The following is a 19788-nucleotide window of genomic DNA, read 5'->3' as shown; positions in this document are numbered from 1 at the left end:
GCTACAGGAACCATGTCACAGCTCATGCAGTCACCCAGGAGTCATTACAGGTGAGGAGGGAGCTGCCCCATTTCAGGACTGCACTCACTGGGTGTTTCTGACAATAAACCTGACTCAGTGTCACTAATTGAGGAGGGTGTGTGATGACCTAGGAGAAGAGTTCATTTACACAGCTCCACTAATAAAGAAACTCCTGTAGTCAGAGAATTGACCGAGAGACAAGAAAACTGCAAAGGGAAAAGTAGTGCAATAGTTACACCTCATTTGTGGGGTTGCATCTATACAGTTGTAGGGATTTTTTCTCCTGCTGATTGACTTTAGTGTGTTAAGTTGAATTTGAGCAGTACTTACAGTTCAATTCTTTAGGAAGGCAGAAAAGTGCACTGAGATGGAGAGATGCATTAACTTCTGGCAGGTCTCAGAGCCCCCTCCCATTCCTCCTCAGCAAAATGTGCAACTGGAATGCCCCTGGTGACCTAACTATGTTCATGACAAACAGAACTTAATCAAATCTTCTGAGCAATTTGGAAAAAGAACAAAAAGCTTCTATTCCCAATTCACCTATCCTGCTGGGAATCTAACTTGACAAAAGCTCCAAGCCAGATGCAAGCTCTGCCGAAGGAATGAGAGGCTGGCCTCAGAAGAGAACACAAGCAGGTTTAAAAGAGTCACCAAAGCAGCAGCAGCAAAGGCTGTGCCATAGCTCAGCCTGATGGTCACACACAGCTTCAGCCCTCCTGCGTTCCATGCAGGGCACCACAGGCATGAAGACAGAGCCCTCCTAAGCAGACTTCCAGTTCTGAATTCATGGCCCCAAGACCCAGCTGTGTCAGACCCTGGTCCCAATTCCCCTGACACAGGTGGTGCCTCATCCCTGACCAGGGTGGCAGCAGGGACAGGCAGGGATGAAGAGCTTGGGGTGAACGTGTTTGTCATGGGGTTTCATCCCTAATGCCTGCAAGTGGCAGGAGCCTCCACAGCTTCTCCGTGTGTCCAGTTTAATCCTTTTCAGACCTCATAGCTGTTACAGCTGCAATCTATTTCCCAGTTCTGGTTTGGGCTAAGGGCATCCAGAGGGTTTAGAGACTGTCCCTGCTCACACACCCTAGGGAGGGGCACTCAGTGCCTGGGGCAGCCAGGACCTCTGCAGCAGCCTCTGTCCCCTGGGGTGTCACAGAGACACAATCTCCTCCAGGGGAGCCTCGAGGGCTCCTGTCACACACCCACACTCCTGTTCTCAGCCTCTGTCCTGCTGTGGTCACACACCCAGCATGAGGCAGGGGCACAGGGTGAGGCTTCCTTCAGAGCTCCTGCCAGAGATTGGCTTTTGGCTGCTGCTGCCCTCCCAGCCTCAGGGCAGTGGGGAAAGCAATCGGGAAAAAGGGAGGGGACACTGGGGACAGCAGCTGCCAAGACACAGGGGTGCACAGGGGACATCACACTTCAATCACAGGGCAGCAGGGTTAAGGAGGGGAAACTGGGGTCACAGAGGGTTGTGAATTTGGACAGAGGACAATGTTCTGGTTATACCTGGTGTACAAACCATGGTTTTAACAGATGTTTGTTAAACGAGTCAGTTTTGTTTTTATTAAACCCAGCTTTGGTACAGGTCATTCCTGAGATTCATTTACAATGTTGTTTAAAACAAAGATGAACTGGGGCCTCTCCCTGTTCCTGTGTGAAGTTACTGGAGCACAGACATCACACTTTGTTTTCCCCCCTTCCTTTTTTTAAAAAAAGTATTTGTGTAAGGGGAAGTCAGTCTGTTACAAACACAGAACTTACACCAGGAACACCGAGTCTCCAGCTTTAAACCATTTCCCCTCCATTAATAAATAACATTTAGTTATGCTTTAGAATAGTTCCCTTCTCACCCATCACATCCCAGCAGGACAAGCAGAGCCTGGACTGGCCAGGCAGGGTTACCTGGCCCCAAAGCAGCAGAGGGGAGGTGGGCAAGGAGCTTGGGGAAGGGGTTATGGTGTGAGGCACCATCTGCAGCCCTCAGAACACTGAAGAGATGAAGGTTGGGGCATTTTGGTTATAAAACCTGTAAGTATACAGAAGCAAGCTGCACAGAAGAGTTATTGTTATGAAAGGTGAGAATCCAGCTGCAAGATCAGGGGTGTCAGGTTAGGGACATCAGGTTCCCCAGTTACACTCCAAAACCAGACTGAGGAGAGGACCTGCAGGACCCTGTTACTGCAGCAGCTCGAGCAGCAAAGCTGAAAGCTCCTCACACTACCCCAGCTTTGTCCCTCATCTCTCTGGAGTCAGTCAGTGTTAACTCCCTTGGGGTAAGAGCCCCAAATAAGCATTCTGGATTTAGTGCCAGCCGTGCAGCAGCGTCAATTAGCAGTTTACCTTTTGGCAAGTATCTTGGATTTCAACTTTACCAAGAAACTTGATTAACCAAACTTTTCCCCGTCAAAAGACACGGTGGATTTTAGTCCTTGCTACATATTCTCTTCTGTGCAATATATTGCAAGCTTAAAGGTGTAAGCACCAATTAATTTCTTCTGCATGAGATGTTTTGGCCTTAATAAATCTTCTAATTAACATATCTTCCTGTTGTTATGGAGTACGCACTGGGAAGACTAAAAAAGCTATAGAAAGAACAAAAGAGAATCAGTGTTTAAGTTTCAGTTATTTACATTAAGTAAAGACAGCATGAAAGGTCAAAGCACCAATCTATTGTACAGACATTTGAGTTTAACCCATTGCAACTTGGAGAAGGCTCTCACAGCTGGCAACATCTTGTCTGGAACTGGTAATCAAAGGATTGATTTAGGATTTTAATGGCAAAAGACTGCTGATGGAACATGAGGAATCCCAGGTGAGGGGGGCCCGCAGGAGCAGCCAGCCAGCACACACAGATGGAGCAGGGGCTTTGCACGGTCCCTGCCTCATTCCATCCCTCACAGCTCCACAGTCCTCCTGATGGGCCAGCTGAGGACAAGGTTGGGTTTGTCAGGCTGTTTGTCTCCTGAAGCAAAGCCCCACCATGTCCCAGGGCCTTGGCCACTGGGCTTTGGCTCTGGGATTGCATGGGACTCATGGGCAGCACCTACCTCACTGCTGAGCTGCTCCTCCAACAAACCTGGGCATTTCTCCTCAAAGAACCTCTAGGAGCTTTGCACAAACATTAATGAGTGCTCTGAACACTGCTCCTCTGGAAAGACACTTGCACATCATCTGAATCTCCAAGTGCCCCATCTTTAAAAGGACCGTTGGTTCCCCGAATTCTGATGGACCTGAATGCACATGCTCTCCCTGGTCTCCTACATTTGGCTTTAAAATGTATTGGGATGGAAAAGGATGTAAAGATTTCATACAAACCACTTGGTATCAACTGGTAATTACCTACTAAAGCTTTTGCCTGAAAGGTTTCCAGCTGCATATTCCTAAGAGGCTCTGAGAGGCAGTCAGGATCACCAGCCTGGTTTTTCTCTTCAAGCTGGAGCTGCAGGAACACCTCCCCCCAGAAGCACTGCCCCAGCAATCACTGCATCAGCCAAACTCCACACTGGCTGTGTCTGAAGTGCAGCTCTGACCTCAGTCCAACGCCAAATAAGCCCAGAAGGACCCAAAACTGAGTGAATATAAATGAGTTATATGCAATGTGTAGCAATGGCCCAAAGAGCAGACACTAAGAACAAACATTTGGGTAAAGCTCTCTAAAAGCAGAGCACCAAACTAAAGCTGTGCTCTTTTGCTGGCCTCGACCTGAGTGTAGCATCTCTTTCTCCAGACAAGGAACACAGCTTTGGATGCACCACCAGGAAACTTCTCCACCTCTGCTCCCTTTTCACCTTACCTTGAAATGAGCCTTCTGGGCACCAGAAAATCAGCAAAGCTGCTGGTACATCCCCCTGCTCAGTCAGATCTCACAAAGGAGATGTACCAACAAGCCTCAAAGCTCCTTCTGCCCAAACACTCATAGCTTGTGCATTAATATCTAAGAATTTCTCCCCAGATTACATAGGATGTACATTTCCACATACTCTGTGATTAGCTAGTTGTTAATTAATTAGCTAATTATATAATTGAATGTTCCCAATAGTCAGCCTGTGACTGGCAAGCTTGCAATCACGACACACTATTATTGTGACAGATAATACAGAAAATAACTAGATTGCACAGAAAATGCACCACTAAATAAATGACACCACAAAAACTCAAAATACATGTGAGATTTAATAAAAGAAAAAAAGTACAAAGTGAGTGGAAAGAAAAGAAAGAAAAAAACCACAAACAACCCACAAACCCCAGCACTCTGGGAATGACAAAGCAAAGGGATGCAGCATGTCCCAGAGGGCTGTGTCCCCCACACAGGTCCCCAGGGTGCCTCCACAGCTCCAAACCACCCCCAGCTACACCCCTGGGGCAGCCACCTCAGCCAGACCCCCCTCCAGAGACCCACCAAACACAGTTTAATTTAGAAAGCAGACAACATACAGGATGGTAAATGTTTAAATGATAAAAAATGGATAGTTTTTTCCCATTAATACCAATCTTTTACAGATAAATATATAAAACAGCTGAAAGATGTGTAACTGGATGGTTTCAATCATTTCTGAAGGGTATTTCTTTCACTTTTTCTAGCCTACAAGATTTTAAGTCTTCAGACTGAGTGAGAGTAGCATAACAACATATTTGTAATTTGTTAAATGAAAATAAGACACAGAACTACCCTACCACAATACTTAAATCTTGTCTCAGCCAAAAGAAAAAAACCAAGTACTTGGGGAAAAAATTATGACTGAGTCCCCTTGGGGAGATCATGATGTTGAACAAGCAACTACAAGGACAAGGGATGCCCATCACAACATAAAGTCAAAGTAATATAATAATCATCATCATGAAAATATTGTTACATACATTCTGAATGTCTTCTTCAGAAAATGCTGTAAATTTCTCCACAATGCCCATGGATTTGAAGACTTTTACTCTTTGTTATAATAATAATTCTTAACTACCTGTTATTCTAGGAAAAAATAATTGATCTCTGATGAGCCAGGGCAGAGAGAAATCATTTGCATAGATCTTGCTGGCTGCAGCACGAGGTCAGGAGAGAGCTGTTGACTGGGAACACACTGGGGAGGCAGCTGGGTGCACACCAGTACCACCAGTTACTGTTTAATCCCAGCACTGGCCTTGGGAAGCAGAACAATGGACCAAAGAGCATTGCTTGCTCAGGCAATTAGTGCAGCACAGTTTCTCTCATTAGCAAAAGATTAATAAAAAAGAATTTGCTACATGATTGGTCTGTAGTCAGAAATGAGGTGGAATTGTCTTCTTGCATGTAACAGAAGGTTGGGTCCCTTGAACGTGTTTGAGAAAACCACACTAACCCTCCTAACAGCTGATAGTTACTCTTTCAAATACATCTAACCTGGAGGCACAGCCTGAAAAATTAAATGTCCAGCTTTCAGCAGACTCCCAACAAGTGCAGAATTTTTATTCTTTCAACAAAAGCCTGTTCCAAAAGTACCAGTGAGATCTTTGTGAGGTTCCTTTCTAGAAGCATCAAACAACACTGGCAGCATATCCACAGAAAAGGCCAATGCCCATTGGAAAACAGTTTAACACCTGAGATGGATTTAGAAAAGGGGGAAGAAAAGCTGCTTTAATGGAATATGAGCATTAAAGAACCTCAGAATCCAGCAAAATGCTGCCCTGCAACAGCCTTGTGACAGCTCAGACCCAGGCCCTGCATCTCCTTCTGCACAGCACATCAGGAATTTGCTGATAGCCTAAAGACAAGTCTTTAACAAAAAACGAATCAGAAAAATCCTGTAACATTAATAACTAAATAAAAACACACACACTCACAACTAACACTTAGCCAGCCAGTGTTTTTATAAATTCTAAAGACATAATTCTAATTATGTGAGGCTTAATATAAAATATTTCCTTTCATTTAGCCTAGGATCTGATGGATGGATGGATGGAATTGGGTCCAACTATTTTTCCATGACAACACAGCTAGTAACTCTCTGTTCAGTTATTGCCCTGCCTATTCACAAAATAGCTTGAGTGGAAAAAATTAATATTGATCCTAGTTATTCCTCTAAGCTCAGTTGCCCAGGAAAACAAGGCTGTGATTTCTAGGCATGAGGAGTTGTCAAAAGTAGCACCTTCTAAAAGGAACAGAGCCTGTCAGCATAAATACAGCTCAAGAGCAGGGGATTTTCCTTATTAGGCACATGTTAGGTTTAAGGTTAAAGAGTAAAAGAAAAGATGTTGGCTTAAATAGTTTCCAAAACAGTAAATACTTTGGTAAGTGACAACTGAAATGTTACACAAATCCTGTAGTTCCACTTTATACAACAAACTCTTATGAAAAACCTCTCTATAAATGTTCTACTTTAGCAGTAAAGAAAATTCAAAACATTGTCCCATTAATTTTATTAACCACTCTCTCTCTCTTTATATATATATATATATAATAAATGATGTAGATAGTGTTTAGAGTAATTCAGGAATTAATACAGAATTACTGGAATGAGGGTTACTCTGACTAAGCTTCCTGCAGAAAGCCCAAATGTTGTGTTTTTCTACCCATTCTAAAAACTGACTTGAGAATTTTGTTAGAAAAACAAACATTTCAGCATTCTTCAGACCACTCCTCTCACTGTGCATGTACAGGGGAGGTCAATGAGCCTCCAGCAGTCACCTTGGCCAATTAAAAAAACAAAAAAAATGTAGAAAGCAATTATTTTAGCTGGTGGGTAAGACGAGTTCAGTTACGGTCACTTCATACACGGCTGCTGATTGAGCTGGGTTTAGAACAAAACATCTTACTTGAGGGATTAGTTGGCTTTGTTTAACAAAATGTACATGTAAGGTTGCTTCCTGCAAAGCTCCTGATAATTCTGAAAAGAAAACAGCAGGCTGGAACAGTGCAACCACCGGAGATGCTCATTTTCACTTTGGTCCACTCACACAATGTTATGAGAAGGGTCACTCAGGGTGGGAAACTCAAGCAACTTAACACATGAAAGCACCAAGTCCACTCTTGGCCTGAAAGTCTGTGTGTGATTAACTGAAAGAAACAAAACATAAAAAAGCATGAATTAAAGTTATGAAAATCAAACAAAAGCGAAGTGTAGCGAAGTATGTTAAAACAAAAAAAGGAGGAGGAGGAGGACAAACACTGCTGAAGGCTTCAGGTGAGAGCACAACCTGCTCAGCATCACCAACACTTCTCTTTCCCCCAATTCCTGCAATTCTTCCATCACAATTTTTTACTTATTAAAGCTACTAAGAACACTGCCTTGAGCCAGGAGATGATAGAGTTCAACTGCTCTCCTAAATATTTTACTTGAGCAGAAATCTCAAAACTCTGTACTTTGAGCTAACTCACAGGTTTGAAAAAAAAAAGACAAAAAAAGAAAAAAAACCCAACACCACCCCCCCCCCCCAAAAACCAAAACAAAAAAAACACACCCCAACAAAAAAACCCCAATGTCAAAGCATCCTGGTGGTGGTGCCCTCCTCTGGCTGTGCTCCAGAGCCAGAGCCCCCTGCCCCAGCACCATGAGGGGTCCCCCAGTGAGCAGAGCACAGCCTGTGGGTGCCCCTTGGACCTTTCCACCAAGCTGCCTCCAGTCCTGCTCCTGACCACAGCTCATTTCTGTCACTACCCAGAAGAGGGAGGGTCCAGACTCACATCTGGAGGTGAACTAAACCCAGCAAAGTGCAGGAAAACCTCTTCTGTGGCAGCCAGGAGCAGAGGGGAAGCTGCAGCATTTCTTGGCCCATGTTCACAGTCTGTCCCTGTTGCTGCCATCGCCTGCACAAGTTACCATTGAGCTCACCTTCCCCAGAGTCCTGGGTCCAAGAAAGCCCCAGAATTCAGCTCCTAATTCAGATTAAACCCTATTTGCAGCAAAGTATTTTACAAACCCTTTGGACTCTGTGTGTGAGGTGGGCCATGCCCAGAGCATGTCGAGCAGTCTGCAGAAGAGACTGCTTTGGTTTTAGCACCAACACATTTACATTCCAACAGAATACTCAAATAATCTACCGTGTTATCTTCCACAGGAAGAAACAAACTGCTAGGATGTCAGCACACAGAATGAGCTCCTCTGGTGCTGCAGCTCACAGCAGGGAAATGACAGAGCACAAGATCTCATCAGCAGTGAGAAGCTGAATGCTGTGCTGTCAAGCACAAACTTGGGTGTTGTTACTCTTCATGGTCTTTTTTTCTGGCCATCATTAAGAGGCTCAGAAAGCCTTGCCACCAGCCTGCTCTGGGTTTGATGGAATGCAGTTCTGACTCCTGAGCTCCTTCATGCAAGGGGAAGTAACAAAAAATGCTGCAATAGCAGAATTACAAGTTTGCATGACAGTGCTCCTTATTTTGCTCTCCAGCCACTGTTCCTTAGAGACTGGCTTAAACTGGAAGCAGGATAACCCCTTCAATATATTTTCCTTTTAAACCTGTTTGTCCCATTCCTGGTCTATCATTACACAATCAGGTGGGCTGGAACAGCAATATTTACATACCCTTCCTCCTGCTGGCTTCAACAGTGTCAATTAATGTGCAGCAAGCTAAGATAAGAACTCTGCCTTTAGGGGAAAAGAATTTTCTTGTAATCAGAACTGTACCTTGGAGCCCCATTTCACAACCTGAGTTGGCTGTCAGAGAGGCAAGAATGAACCCCACGGGACCATCAGCCTTTAGGGAATGGCCCCAAATGGCAAATCCCTCCCACCTGCAGCTGCCCAGGCTTCCCTGGGCAGTGCTCAGGCACAGGAGGGGCTCATCTCTCCTCTGCTTTAAGCAAAGAATCAGAAGGATGGGAATTAGGATTCCAAAATCCCTTTTTCTGTATGATGTTTAAACAACTGACCAAACATGAAAGCATCTGAGCAGACTCCCAGCTTTCCAGTGGCAGAGGAGGAGGACACTTCAGACACTTACTTTTTCTTGTCTTTGTCCTTCTTCAGTGGCTGCTGTGAGGTAGCCTGCAAGGAGTGGGACTGCAAGGTTTCCACCGCGACTTTCCGCCTGTTGAACATGTTCATCTCTTCCTCCAGCTCTCTCCTTTTCTCCTCCACCTTCCTTTTCTCTTCCTGGTGTATCCTTTTCAAGTGCTCAAACTTCTCATGCAGCTGGGGGGAGACAGACGCTCTGAGCACTGCATTCAGCTGGTTTTGGCTGCGCTGCCCCTGCCCAGGAGCCCTGCCACACCTCCCACACTGATCCCCTCCACAGGGACCCGTCTGCTGGCAGAATGCAGCACCCTGTGCCCACCAAAAGCAGGGGAGACACGATAAATTCAGCTCTGCCTGACACCCCACAGCAAACCAGAGGCAGCATGAGCCCTGGAGATGAGCACAAGGGATTTTGGTTCAGCCTGCAGTCCTGCATGGGGGATGGGGACATTGAAGGATCTTTTGCTCCTCACTGGTTCTGAGGATGGTCCATTTAGCTCCTCCCCAGTCCCAGCTGCTTCCTGAGGCCTCACACTGGGGACTCCACTGACTCACTCTGACTGGGGACCCCAGCCCAGTGAGCCACAAGAGGGAAGTCTCTCTGACAAGGATGCTCACTTGAACATTCTGCCACTGGCTTTCACTCCCCAGACAGCAGCCATATCTCCCCATGGCACAGGACAGGGAAGACTAATTTCTGAGACACCTAAACCAGTGATGTGTTTGTGCTTTGGCTGGTGAGGTTTGCTGGAATGTGCTTTCCAGGATTCATGCATCACTCAGACCCAGATTCCCTGCTGGCTGTAGTTTGGGTTCCTCATAAATTTTTGGCACACCTACCTCTCTCTCCTTCTCCTTCAGCTCTGCCTCTGTCTCCTTGACTTTGTTAACAAACATTTGTCTCATTTCTTCCTCTTTCCTCTGGAGCTCACCCAAGAACTCTTTCCTTTTGGTCTCGTATGTTTCTTGGAGGCTGGGGAAGAAAGCAAATGAAATCCAGACTCTCTGGACACTGAGGAGTTAGTGAAGGGGAAATGCATGCCTGTCTGTGTTGTTTAGAAAAACAGGCAGGGAAGGGAACATCCAGATCAGCTGCAAAGTTCAAACCCAGCACTGGTATTTTCCAGCCCGGCACTGTGGATCTCACCTACAAACCTCCCATTTTGGGGGGGCTGTCAGTACCAAACTCTCACTGTAAATGGAAGCTGGAGGTGAAGGCTCTCACCTGAAGGGCTGGCTGTCCGGGTCGGTGTCCTTGAAGCCCATCTCCTCCAGCTTGCAGCGGCGGTAGAGCTCGTAGTGGCGGGTGTGCGTCTGCTCCCGCAGGTCCTCCATGTTCACCCGGATCAGCATCTCCCGCAGCTTCACAAAGTCACAGTGGCTCTCGTTCTCCACTGACGGGGGAAGGGACACGTCAGGCAGCTGCAGGCGAGGTGGGGACACAGGGGCACAGGGACTGACTGCAGACACTCCCATCCCGAGGAGCCTGCCCTGCTCAGGGCACAGCACAACCCCCTGCATGCAGGGATTCCTGCCCACCTTCCCACCTGCTGGTGGGAACAGCAATTCAAAGGAGAGACTGGCCAACCCACAGAGGGCTGCAGGGGACACGCCTGCACTGCTCATCACAGGCACCTCCACACAGAGGTGCTGCTGGAGGGCAGAGCTGAGGAGGTGTCAGGGCTTGCCTGAGCACACACGGGGGTTTGGGGTGGGCTCGTGGCCCCTCACCTTGCACCACTCCCCACGGGTACTGCCGAGCTCGCACCAGCTTGTTCCCAACTTTCACCTCCTCCGTGCTGCCGACCACAGCGAAGGGCAGATGAGCCTGAAACAGAGCCAAGGGCAGGGACTCAGTGGATGGGGTGACCCCTCAGAGATCAGCCTGACCCTCAGCTCCCCCTCACCCAGCCACAGGAGCCGTTTCCATCAGTCCTTTCTTTGAACCTACCAATTCCTGACACTCAGAGCAATCTCTACTACAAACTACAGATTTGATTTTACTACAGAGAGTGGTGTCGGGCCACAGCACAGCTCACCAGCAACACTGTCTGGGCTGCACCAGCTGGAGAATATTGCAGGAACACCACGGTCATTCCTGCTCTGCTCCATCCCTCTGTCAGGCTGTACCCACCAGGAGCAGGGCACTCCCTGCCTTGCTGAAATCACAGCCAGGGACATCCACAAGCAGCCTTGGCACAGCAGTGAGTGTGTGGGCACTGCGAGGGACATGTGCAGGATACAACATGTACTCGCTGCTCTCCAAGGCTGCAAAGCACCAGGCACAGTGAGGAAACAGGACACCCTCCTCGGGATTGCAAGGGAGGAGCCTGCAGTGGGGGCTTCAGCAGGGTGAGGCTGAAAATCCTTCACGTTTAAAAAGAAACACATCCAGAAGTGTGGAACTTGTAGACAAGTAGCAAAATATATTTTCATTGGAGGAAGGAAGGGAAGAAAAAAAAAAAGCCAAGCAAACATGACTCCTGCTTTTCTCCCCAGTACACACAGCTTGCAATTATTTAAATAACAGTGAATCCTGCAAATTTTTCATGGTTTCAGCAAAAAAGAACTATTACAGTGAAAACACATATCTAGTCCACCCAGAAACCAAATGGTGACTGAATTAAAAAAAAATGGTGGGGGGAAGGGTGAAAGAAAAGACAAAGCATTTAATCAGAAACAGCTATGCAGGAAAATGTTCCTTTTGATGAAAAAGCTACTTTTAATTTATAAAATTAACAATGGAAATGTTTCAGTTGTTTCTACTGCCATAGCTGCACTCTGATTTGGGAGACAGGAAGCTTGAAAGTGTTTTTGCATGTGCTTCACGGTCAGGTCTGAATTTGATGTATGAATTTCAAAAAAGACAAAATAGAAATTAAATTTTTTTCTTTCTTAACTTTAAATTGGGTTTTCTCTGGTCAGCCTCCTTAAGTCACAATACTAATGTAGACCTTAACTGTCACATTTTATTCAAAGTTTCTTCTTCCTCAAATGCAACGTAGCCTAAGAACAGACAGAATTAATTTTGAGGAAAGTACTTTTCAAAAATTCAATAAAACGAATTCTAGAGCTAATTCTCCAGAGAGCCCCCAGATTAAACATGAGCCACATTTTAATTAATTCTGTATGCAATGGCCTTTAGCATCTATGGGACCCACAGCTCGACTTTTCAACAGATTCCGTATCTGGACATTCCCAGTGAAAGTTGCCCTTCAAAGGCGTTTTTGTGCAGCAGTTGAACTTGTCACAGCTTTTGGCAGCGATGGCACTGGCAGTGTTACCCACATTCATCACAGAGTTGATCTCAGCCACCGCTTCATCGTCCGTGGGGAACTGATAGATCTGCACTCCATTGCTGACCAGCTCGCTCATGATCTTGATCTTGAACTTGTGCAGCTCACTCTTGGAGATGGTGTCTGCCTTGGCAATGATTGGGATGATGTTCACCTGCAGCAGAGGGGAGGAAGGACAAACACCCAGTGAGCAGCAGCTGTGTTGAGCCTGGGGGTGACCCAGACCCTGCCCCACCGGCTGTTTTACATCTCCTAAAATCACCTTGGAGCTGTTTACACAGGAGCTGCAGCCCAGCTCAGCTGAACACTAGAGGGAAGAGTTCTTCCAGGACTCACTTGACTACAAGGCTTCAGATAAACCACACGCCCTGTACTAAGTACACGAGGAGCAAATCAAAGCCCCTGCCCTCGCCTGTCTTTGTTCCTCACATCCAGGGAGGCAGCCACAGTGCAGCTGTCACATCTGAGCTGTCACCCATCCACTCTGGCTGTGCTGACAGCATGTTCTACAAGACAAGCACAAGGATGAAACGCACACTGAGCTGATGTGAAGCCTTCCCATGCTCGAGTAGAAAGAGCAGGGACTCCTCAGATGCTCTGCCAGCAGCTGATGATGCTCTCCAAGGACTCCATGAGCCTCTTGGTGAGAATCACAACCTGGATTGTGGATTATATGGAGAAAGGTGCAGGGTGCCATACAGCTTACGTGGTTATTTTCTGCTGTTCTTGCTCAGCTTTGGTTTCACATCAGCCAGCAGTCACTATACCCCACACAACTTCATCCACCTGGGCTTCAAAGCCACCCACAAGTGCACAGTGGGGAGGTCTCCCTGTGCCCAGAACCCCTCAAGATCCAAAGTAAACAAGGGTCACATCCCACATCCATCAGGAGTGAGGGGGTTCATTATGCTCGAGAGAGCTACAGTGAGGCTAGATCTGTCACAGGAACCTGTGTTAGATAATGCTGCTGTGCCCAGAAAAACCAAGTGTGATACTGCAAACCACTGCTCAAACAAACTGCAGAACTTGTGTGTCTGAGCAGCAGCCAAACTCATAGCAGTGAAACACAAGAATTTAGACAAATAACAGGCAAGACTGATTTGCCACCTAACATTTGCAAACAGCCAACGTTTTTTGTCCTACAGAGCTGAAATTCATAGCAACCAGTCGGTCTCCAGTGGGTGCCCATTAAAATAAATGGCTTTACTTTCCCAGAACAAGTTCTCTGTAGGTCAGTGTTTTTCCCATACTTCTTGGGTTCCCCCTGCACCACTGCTCCCCCTCCCCTGTCTCTGTTTATTGGGTTAGCACTCACTAAACATAAAAGCATTTACTTGAACGAAAACAGTCTAAATTTGTTCATTGCAAATGTACCTGAGAGAATAAATTCCTCTTTTTCCCAGCCACTGACCTGGACTCTTTTAGCAAGGACCACAGCCCCCCACAGAAGGCAGCCAGCTGCTCACTCCACTGCTCAGCAGGTCCGTGTCCTCATTACAAAGGTCAAAGGGCCACGACCACAGCTGGGTGTCTCCCTGACCTGCTAAGAGCTGAGGAGGCCTGGAATCAGCATCTCCCACAGAAAAAGGCTCAGCTCAGGGCTCACATCCCTTTGCAGTCGGCCCAAGCAATTTCCACCTCCTTTTCCAAGGGGCACCAGCTCAGCCCTGCTTACAGCAGTGCAGGAGGTGCAGAGCCTGGAGCAGCTTTCCAGCAGCAGAGGAGACAGGCTCTGTGGTGTCAGCACCACCCAAAGAAAGCACAAACCAAGGTTTGAGTTCGAGTGCCCTCAATCAAATTTCTTGTCTTTTGAAAAGGCAACTCAGTGAACAGCTGCTGACACAGACTTCACAACACAAAGGGGTTTTACAAGTTCTGTTTCCAATAATCAACAGCCACATCGATACTGGGGAGGCATGGATATGGCATTTGAGAGTAGTCCTAAGTCTAGAATGGGTTCATTCCTTCAGAACACAGAGAAAGGATGGAACAGTTTGGAAACAAGAAACCAAGGAGACATGAGATGCTGCTGAACTGCACATCTGATCCTCCCTCCCCAGAGCACCCTCCACACACCCACCTCCATGCAAAGGACAAGCCTGTGGCACAGGGATCAGTGACAAACTGATAAATATCTAGCTAGACAAGAAAAGTCACCTCTTCTCCTGAACAGGTTTTAACACCACAATAAAAGGGAGGAATGCCAGAACTACATGAGGGTTCTCTGTCCACTCTTTTAACGCAAATAACGTTGATCTCGAAGGCAAAATCCTAGAGCAACATTATTGTATCTCACGGTGGAAGAGCAATATTCTCTATTTAAAGATCTAGTAATAAAATCATGCAGTTGACTACTGGCATGTCACCCCACTGAATGTGACAGGAGGGTGCAGTGTCCCCTTGCACATCATTCCATGAGCTGGAGGGCTTTGCTGGAGCTGGAATTATGACCAGAAGCAGTCTGTGTGTCAGACAGGACGGGGAACCCCCATGCACACAGACAAAAATGCACCTCCTCCTCAGGTCTTTCTGACCAGAGTTGCTTCTCATCTCCAAAAATAAAACTTACAGGAACTTGTCATTTGGTACAAAATAATTTTGCTAAGGCAGTAAGACTGCAGGCACTTCTGTCCTGTGACATCCAGCTGAATTTTTCCCCATCTCCAAACTGTTCCTGAATGCAAGCTGCAGTGAAGCCAAGAGGCAACTCCTACTTTGGAAGCCAAAGAGCTGAGGCACAGGCTGCCTGAGGCATCCCCTCCTGCCTGGGACGTGTCCCCTGTGGGAGGGCAGGCAGGCAGCCACAGCTCAGCACAGCTGACTGAAAGCCAGCCAGGGACACAGCAGCCAGCCCCAGGACCCTTATGGCTGCACACCCTGCACCACCACTTCCCATCACAGGGCTGGGGTTTAAATCAATAAATCACCTTCTCGTCTGATGCAAATGCACTATTATTTATCTCCTTTTCCCAGGTTAAACCCAGTGGAAAGTCTACACCTGTCAGGCCCTGTGTGCTTCCCACTAGCAGCCAGCCAAATTTCATCTACCTACAACCACTTGTGAAGATGCTTCTGCTCTCTGGCTCTAACTAAATACCCCAGATAGCAGCTGGCCATGAGCTCAGCCAAACAGATATTGTCTTACACACAATGGAAGATTCTGTTTACAAAACAGCTTTACCCAGGAGGGATCTTGTAAACTTTACACTAAAAGCAAGACTGGTTATTGAAATTGTCACAGAGAGTCAAAAGCCTGCCCAGGAACACACATCATGCCACTTGTGGGCTAAAGCAAAGGTGGAACTGAGCCACGGTCCTACAAACTCCCTGTTAAAGCAGCCCCAGAGGCTGAGCCAGCAGAGCACAGAGCAGAGCACTGCCTCTGATGTACCTCCCACCTCCACAGCCTCCATTCTTCAACAGAAAACCAAGGGCCACACAAAGCTCTCCCCGAAGAAGGGAGGTCCAGGTGTGCTCACAGGGCAGCAGACAGGAGCTGTGCCCATCCCCTCTGCTCAGCCACCCCTCGCTGCTCCTGCCTGGGGAGGGCAGGACTGCCTGGGCTCTGCTGCCACCCCGACTCCCTCTGCCCACCCCCCCCCAGCACAAATGGCTCATTTGTATGGGGAAGGGGCACAGCAGAGACCTGCACAAACCCTCAGGGAATGCCTGGAAAGCACCCTGATGTCCTGGGATGACACCGGGGCAGAAATGCAACATAAATCCCCGATGCCCAGAAAATATCAATGGGCTCCACTTGCTTATTCATTTCCATGTGCCCACTTGTGTGAGGCCACCACAGCATGAAATCCAGGATGTTCTCATGCTGTGGCAAGAAGGGAGATGAGAACAAAAGCATAAAATTACTTCAGAGAGGGTTATTAAAGTGGAAGTTTGGAAACATAAAAAGTTTGCCTGCACACAAAGTTTTCATCTCTGCACAAGTACAAAGGATTTATTTTGGTACTACCAAAGGACCACATTAAAGGCAACCACAGGGAGATGTAAAAAGTAGGGAATGAGAAGGAAAGGAGAAAAATGTTTTGTGGGACCACCAGCACCAAGGGGAATAGTGCAAAAGCTTTCCTCCAGAAATATTTCTGGGAATATGTAATGCTGGCATCATACCAAGAGACAAAAGTTTATTAAGGGAAAGTTTTCAGATTCCTGATGAAGTCAGTGTAACAGCCACTAAAGCTACAAACAGCCCACTGCAATGGGAAGCCAGTGCCTGCTCTGGACTGGGGCCAAGGAAAAGCAGGCGATGAGCCCTGGGTGGTCAGGGCAAGCAGCAGGGACTGCACGAGGGGAACTCAAGCCACCACAAAAACCCAGCAGAGCTGCATGTGAACAACATCAGAGAACAGAGTGCTCTCTCAGTGTAATCCAGGGGATCCCCAGGTCCTGCAGGGTCCCACCTGCCATGCCTGTCCCTCTGAACAGCATCTGCCACCTGAAAGGAACCACCCAGCTGCTAAAAGACTGCTCTGAAAGACAGGGAATTATTGACAAGAAGAGATTCTCCTGCCACTAGTGACCTTTGAAGCCTCCTGCAGCTCCCTGGAAGCCAGCTGGAACACCCAAAACTATGTCATAAACTTGCTCCCAGCTGTAGGAATAGAAGGAAGTATTTGGTTAGGTAACACCCTGCCCCCTAAGGCAGAATAGCTTATGCACAAAGAAACAACCCCAGTAGACCTTCTAGGACCCACTTTTAGGATTCCTATGGCCTTGAGAATTCCTCACTATATCTACACTTTAAGAAGATACTGTGATCTCCTACCCAGATCACTTGGCACTGCCAGCACTGCCAGCTCACACACTCCCTGGGCACCAGCACACACGGCCAACACTTCTCAGCACCGACCACCACCCCAGGACATCTACAGTGCTGGTGGCTCTCAGCCCCTCTGTCCCTGCTGACAGGCCAGGACAGCAAAGGGGACTCCACAATTTAACTGCTGAGCTGGAAGTTATCCTCACCTGCACACCCAACAGAGCTGCACCTGATGGCTTTGATAAATATCAGCTAATCTGGGTAAGATCATTACAGTAGAGGGACACTCTGGAATTCACACAACCAACTGTGAAACAGGTTCTCCCTGACATTCTTCAGGAAAGTCAGTGAGAAAAACAGCACAGGACCTCAGAACCACCAGGCCAGACAAAGCTTTGCCAGAGTCCTGAGAATGGCTCAGCTGCCAAGCAGGAAGGAGTCAGCACTTGCACAGAAGGAACAAAACCTTCCACATGACAATCAGTCCCGACAGAAGCATTCCAGAAGAGGGACCATAGTCTCCAGCCCCCTACCTTGCTGTCCAGCTTCTTCATTGTCACCAGGTCCAAGGACTTGAGCGAGTGCCCAGTGGGGGTGATGAAGTAGAGGCAGACGTGGATCCTCGTGTCGTGGTAGTTGAAGAGAGACCGGCGGATTTTCAGCTCTTCTTGCAAATAGTTTTCAAACTGCGTATCAATGTACTCTACGATTGGCCTGTAACTAAAACCATCCCATTAGCAAACCAGCTACTGGAGCACAATCTAAACCATCTAAAGGCTGAAGGAATTCTCCTAGACATTCCATGGTATCACTTAAAAATAAGTTACAAGACTCAAGCAATTTAGCTTTACAATTGGCAAAGTGTGGTGTTTACACACAGACCTTATAATCCAAAGGGTGCTGGAGATTCTTGAGGCTGCACTGCAAAATCTAAGGACAGTGGAGGGAACATGACTACTTCCCTGTATCAAACTGTACCCAAATTTCAGGGCTCAGCCATCTGTCTCTAGCAATGCAACATGACCAAGGAGACACCTTGGAATCCCAGAAAGCCATTACCTGGGGCTTGAACAAGATGTCTGTTGTAGTTAAACGAGACAAGTTCAGAACAGATAATTCCTGACCCTGCTCTGAGGACAGCTGGCTAACAGCTCATGCTCCTGGAGGACAGCAATCCTGCTGGAAAGAACTCCTGTGACCTCTCTCTTTGGCTGTTCTCCCTCTACCCTTTGTCCCCAGAAGCAGAGCCCCTACAGGCAGCGGCTCCTCTAACACACAGACACTTCTGCAGCGCTGCAAGGGGAGCTGCAGGCAGCGGTGTCTAAGCACGAGGCAAGCCCAGAAACGCCGAGCAGATGGCACAAGACCTGCCTTTCGTCTTTATTTATCTGATCCCCAAATCCAACGGCATCCACGATGGTCAGCTTGAGGTGCACGTTGCTCTCCTGCAGGTCGTAGGTGCGCGGCCGCAGGCGCACCGCGCTCTCGTAGTGGCTGGCCTCCTCTGTCTCAAACGTGGTGTTGAAGAGGGTGTTCATCAGCGTGGATTTCCCAATGCCAGTCTCACCTGGGGAGGACACATCATCAGCTCCCTGCAGCACGGATTTGCCACAGGTACTTCAAAGCACATTAGAGAACTAAATTGCACTGTGGAAGGCCACCCCTAATTGTGGACAGACATGTAATTGTCACACGGGCGTCTGCCTTCTTGAAGGCACCCCATGCTTAAAGCAAACAACATAAAGCACTTGGGTCTTGTCCCCCAGTGTCACACAGAACACATCAGCACAGCAAAACACACTATTTTCCTTTCCATGACCCCTGACTTTGCTTGGGATGCTGCACTAGAGAAGCTGTGGACAGGACTATTTTAGTTGCCATTGAAGGACACCGGGGATGCATCACAAAAACCTCTATCCCAGAATATTTGGCTGACAACCTGTTTGTGAGCCAGAAAGGCTCTGAACTGCTGTTCCTGGTAATGAAACAAGACTGATATTTTCCAGTTTGGCCTACAAGGGGCCTCGTTTAAATTCCTTATTCACTACACACAGCCCTATTAGTCATGGGGGTAGAGAGAGGCAAAATCCAAGGAAATAACCTTCTACTCTCTGCTCACTTTGCAGGCAGTCCATCCTGCTATCACTTCAGCAGAGACAGGCCTACAGCAGATGCACTGGTGGGAGAGCAGAAGGGTGGGAAAGGTTCTGCTCCACAGAGCTGCCACATCTACTGCCAAGGGCTTTGGACTCTCTCCTTCTTCCAGCACCTCAGGCTCTGCTCTTCACAGGAGAATAAACACCTCAGAGTGCTCAGAGTGGGGCAGAGGCACACACTGCTTCCCACCAGCTGTGGCTAAGAGTTGTGCAAGGATATAAAGCCAGCTGGTGCTCTAGATTAATCTGAAAGCAGACATATGAAGAACTCACTTCCTGATGTAAGCTACATTCATTCTCCTGTTCAGCTGTGGGCACTGTTGGAGTAGGAACTGGCAAACAGGGTGGGGCTTTTTCTCTCTTATCCAAAAAACATTTAGAAAAAAGCTAAATGAGAATGTAGGAATATTCATTCTGGTACCTCCAAGAATTACACTAATTAAAAACATACTGACCTCTGCTGCAATTACCCTTCTGCTAAGAACAAATCTGTGAATTTCAACAGTGATTTCAGCCATGCTTTTTATTTGTGATGTGGATATGCAAATGTGAGTTGGGTACAGCACAGACACTTTGTGTAAGTTGTTAGGGAGTCACTGCACAGTCTATACAA

General features: G+C 47.4%; 1 protein-coding gene across 3 annotated transcripts in view; it reads right to left on the bottom strand.

The window, feature by feature from the left end:
- Positions 1-4178: 4178 nt before the first annotated feature.
- Positions 4179-19788, bottom strand: part of SEPTIN8 (septin 8) — a 32845-nt gene continuing 17235 nt past the window's right edge. For 2 of the 3 annotated variants that reach the window (XM_063413267.1, XM_063413269.1), the window contains exons 3-10: positions 18391-18586; positions 17553-17739; positions 12235-12396; positions 10678-10774; positions 10172-10340; positions 9787-9919; positions 8933-9123; positions 4179-7048 (exon numbers count right to left, since the gene is read on the bottom strand). In XM_063413267.1, coding sequence (XP_063269337.1) covers positions 7045-7048; positions 8933-9123; positions 9787-9919; positions 10172-10340; positions 10678-10774; positions 12235-12396; positions 17553-17739; positions 18391-18586 — 1139 coding nt within the window. In that variant the 3' untranslated portion in view covers positions 4179-7044. The remainder of the gene's footprint in view (positions 7049-8932; positions 9124-9786; positions 9920-10171; positions 10341-10677; positions 10775-12234; positions 12397-17552; positions 17740-18390; positions 18587-19788) is intronic. The other variant, XM_063413268.1, reaches the window with a different exon arrangement.

The sequence above is a fragment of the Prinia subflava genome, chromosome 16 (genome assembly GCF_021018805.1).
Source record: "Prinia subflava isolate CZ2003 ecotype Zambia chromosome 16, Cam_Psub_1.2, whole genome shotgun sequence".
Lineage (NCBI taxonomy): Eukaryota > Metazoa > Chordata > Aves > Passeriformes > Cisticolidae > Prinia > Prinia subflava.
The sequence above is the reverse complement of the archived record's forward strand: the minus strand, read 5'-3'. Positions and strand labels throughout refer to the sequence as shown.